At 37.9% G+C, this 4132-nt stretch overlaps 1 protein-coding gene across 1 annotated transcript; it reads left to right on the top strand.

Moving 5' to 3' along the window:
* The first annotated feature begins 1248 nt into the window (after positions 1 to 1248).
* LOC147460840 (uncharacterized) lies at positions 1249 to 3195 on the top strand. The gene is made up of 8 exons (XM_086499674.1): positions 1249 to 1785; positions 1866 to 1981; positions 2073 to 2201; positions 2277 to 2447; positions 2523 to 2660; positions 2738 to 2846; positions 2912 to 3016; positions 3100 to 3195. The coding sequence occupies exons 1-8, from the start codon at positions 1456 to 1458 to the stop codon at positions 3193 to 3195; spliced, it is 1194 nt and encodes a 397-aa protein (XP_086355800.1). The 5' UTR covers positions 1249 to 1455.
* Positions 3196 to 4132: the final 937 nt, after the last annotated feature.

Raw genomic sequence — 4132 nt, 5'->3', positions numbered from 1 at the left:
TGCTACATCCACATATGGTTTTCCCTGAATACGATTTTAATGGGGTTTAGGGTCCTTCCTTGCCTCTGTTTTCTCTCTGTTCAGGTCAGCATTGGAACATGAGGCGATTCTCGCTTATACTGACCCTGCCAACACTGGCAAAACGGCGGTGAGAGTTGAGAAATTTGGCCTCAGCAGGAGTTTTGAATGATACCAGGAACATCTTTGTAAGTGCTTGATAAAAGTGCATTTTCTTGTCTCTTGCCATTGGTTGCATTCCATGGCAGTTTTGTTTTTTTAATTTCATTAAGCTTGATCCTTGGCAAAAATCAATGTGTATACATAGTATCTACAAGGGTTTTAAAGTCATACATTTGCACTCATGTTTGAGGGAAAAACATAAGAGACCCCGAAAAGCTTATTGAATGTAAGTGGATTGCCAATTATACACTTAAACCAGACTGAAGACCACCTAGAAGACCAAGAGTTTTAGTGAGTTTTAATGTCATCTTGCCATCAAATGGTCACACTTTTGCTTGAAAGTATGAGTTTTAATAGGGTTAAGGACATTCAATGGAATTTTTGATCTTCATGCGCTAATTGATCCGCCGCCTCAATAGAAGCTAATACTCATGAAATTGCGTTTCGCATTTTTTGGACGGCATTACACTGCAGGTCTTGCATTCAGGGCCTGGTTTAGGGTATAATTGGCTTTGCAGATATTGCCGACAACTTACTGCAGTAAAAAAACACTGTGTCGAGATTATTGCGTGTGAGACATGCTTGACTTTGTGTGTATGAAAGCACCGTCTGAAGAGTTTGCCTTGTTTGCAGATATTGCCGGCAGGTTATTGCAGGAGCATAGACTGTGCCGAGATTACTACACAGTGAGACATTTGCAGGGAAGCATATGCGTCTCTGGTTGCAAGTGGAGAAGTAGCAAGTGGGACGAGCTTGTGGGTGTTTTTGAGAGTACAAATGACAAGCATAGGCGGAGTGGACAGTGATATCAACATGAGGGAGAGTGAGGTATGTCCAGATCACATTGTGCTTTGTTTTTGGGTAATGATTCGGTTTATGAAAGTTTCATTGCTATTATGCTTTGCTATGTCTGATGGTGCGCTTTGTCTAAATTTTAACCCGTTGATGAGACATGTCACTTGTGTTGCTTGTGTATGTGTAGAAGTCATGATTTGTATGACCAAAAAACTTCAATCTTTTTTTGCGTATCTTGGTCAGGATGTGTCTCCATTTATTGAGGTTGTGGGGGCAAATGGAAAAGTGGTTCGTGAGTGTCATGCGTCGCAAATGTGCATTGATAGAAAGGTTTCCTAGGAGAGGCGATGTCTTCTTATTAGACATCTAAAGAATGTTCATAAAATCACTAATATCCATATTCCAGAGCATAAATCTGGGCGACCTAAAACTAGTGAGAGACCACCAAGAGCAGTGTCCCCTAGATCTAAACGGCAATGCATGACAAGATTTGGGAATGTTGCACATAGAGTAACAGTGGCACGAAAAAAGTTTCACAAAGATTTAGAGCAACGAGCAACTAAAGAGTGGGAAAGAGTCTACGATCGAGAAGGGAAATCACAAATAGAATGGGAACACGCTTGGATTAAAGCTCAAAAGATTGCATGGGAAGCAGACATGCCGAATAGAGTAGCAAAGATGGAGGCAAAAATAAAGCGCGGGTACAAAGCTCGCGCGAATGGGACCCCACATGATGCCAATGTCTCTCATGAGGAAAATTCTAGTGCCGACGAAGAAGAAATCAATGATTGTGAGGATGAGTCTTCCATTGTAAGTTTTGTGCAACTCTTTTTTCTTCAAGTGGTTATATTTTGATATTTGCTCGATTTATAATTTCTTTGTTATTATAGCATGTTTCGTCATCCACTTCTAGCTTTACGCATGCCGAAAGGATTACTTTTGTGGTGAGCCACGACCACCTTGTATGTGAGAGCCACGACTTGAATATGGAGCAACTTTTGGAAAGGTTTGTTGCTAATATAGATTTGTACAAAATGTGTAAATCTTTCAAGCGTATTAAACGAGGAAACAATGTAAGTGTATTTATTTTAATGTAGGTGCCATAAAGGAGTTACGTTTCTCTTGCGATCAAGTCGGGCTGGCCTTGAATCGGGTTTAGATGCCCAAGTTATCGATGATGTTTTAGATCTTGAGGCTTCGACAAACGTTATCAATCTCTTTGCATTGTGAGAAAAATGTCCCTATGTTTAAGTAACGTAGATTTTTATGCTTTTATAACTCATTAAACTACTATTTGATAGATGGATGGAAAATATATTACCGTCAGATGTTCTCTCAGCGGTATGGTGGGTGGATAGCATGTGGTACCCTTTTGTCTCAGAGCGTACTATAGGAGACCATACTCTCGACAATTTCTTTGGGACTCCCGATTTAGGAAGTCATATCTTTACATTCTTCCATGTATTGGATGGGTATGATTATTTTATTGTTACGTATTACACAATAGACAAGTAAATGCGAAGTCTAAAGTTGACATGTGAATGTAGATCTCATTGGGTTCTTTTGGCATTTTACAATGCCCATGTGATACGCATACCTCCTCTTTCTCGACGACGGTCATCGATACTACTCTTTGACTCACTCTCCATTGTCACCATGGAGAGACTGTTACCGAGTGTGTCTAGGTATGCATTGCTTTTACTTCTTCATAATGATTGAGTTGTTTGATAAGTTTCAATTAAACGCATGCATTTGGTTGAAGGGTACTAAAGCATTTAAGTACACATTGTACAAATCTACAAGTCAAAGAGGAGCTAGAAGATCCATGGGAATCATGCGAAATCATTACTTCAAAGATTGATAGCTTTAGTGTAGTTTTTTTCAATCAAGTACTGACATTTTTATTGATAATTTACTAATATGTTATTGTTTGTAGTGTCCTCAACAACCAAATGCAACCGATCGTGGATATTATGTAATGACTTCAATGAGATTGTTGATCAAGACCACGTTCAAAGACAAGAAGCTTCAACTCAATATGGTAATTACATGTTTTAAATGAAACATTTATTGTCAAGGTTGTTTGAGATCTACATGGTTTTTTATGCATATATTTTTTGGCAGTTAAAAAAGGATTGGTTCGGACATGAAGAGGTTGATTTCACGAGAAAGAAGCTCAACGAGTGGTTGAACAAGCAATTGGGTGAAGTCACGGTTTAGGAGGACACAATTTTAGTGTTGAGCGGTATTTAGATTACAATGATATTGAGATCACCATTTTTGGTATTCGAAGCTAGCTTTTTGTGTCGATGCTACATTTGTAACTCCTTGCTTTAAATATAATCCGCTTGCTTCGTATCGATGTTGAAGTCTTTCATGTTTAAATTCATTATTTCTTGCTTTTCATGCAATTTAAAGTTGAGTGTTTACATTCGACTTCAAAGTTCGTTTGATCGGTTATATTCTTTATGCACAATTCTAGTGTTGAGCGGGTATTGAGATTACATCAAAATGTGTGGCTCCATTTCTTGTATTGGTAGCCGTATTGAGATTCAAATCCACTTTATTTTGAAGTCTTTCTTATTGCATACAATGTAAAGTTAAGTGTTTACATTCGTAACTCCTTGCTTTGGATATAAATTGTCGAAGCATTGAGTGTTGATCGGTGTTGAGCGGTGTTGACATTCGTAACTCCTTGCTTTGGTTATATTCTTAATGCACAATTGTAGTGTTGAGCGGTATTGAGATTACATCAAAATGTGATCACCATTTTTTGTATGCATTTCTTATTCAAATAGAGTAACATTTTGAAGCCTTTCTCTTATTGCATACAATGTAAAGTTGAGTGTTTACATTGATATTGAGAACTCCATGAGTAGAGGAATTTGTAGAGGAATCTGTATATGTAAAGAGTTGGAAAGAGTCAAATTTGAATATGTAAAGAGATGGAAAGAGTTGAAGTCTTTGAATGTATACAAATGCATCCAACTAGTCTTGTTTTATGTATTCAAATTTGTATACAAATACGTCCAACTTGTCACATAACTTTGGAAACAACTTACACTCCACTGTGCCACAAAACTAACCCCACCACACCCTCTTGAAACAAAGTAATCTCGACACATTGTGTAGAGATTACTTTTATGGTAGGGAGTTC

This window comes from Adiantum capillus-veneris, chromosome 3 (assembly GCF_014529385.1).
Source record: "Adiantum capillus-veneris isolate H3 chromosome 3, ASM1452938v2, whole genome shotgun sequence".
Classification (NCBI taxonomy): Eukaryota; Viridiplantae; Streptophyta; class Polypodiopsida; order Polypodiales; family Pteridaceae; genus Adiantum; species Adiantum capillus-veneris.
The sequence above is the reverse complement of the archived record's forward strand: the minus strand, read 5'-3'. Positions and strand labels throughout refer to the sequence as shown.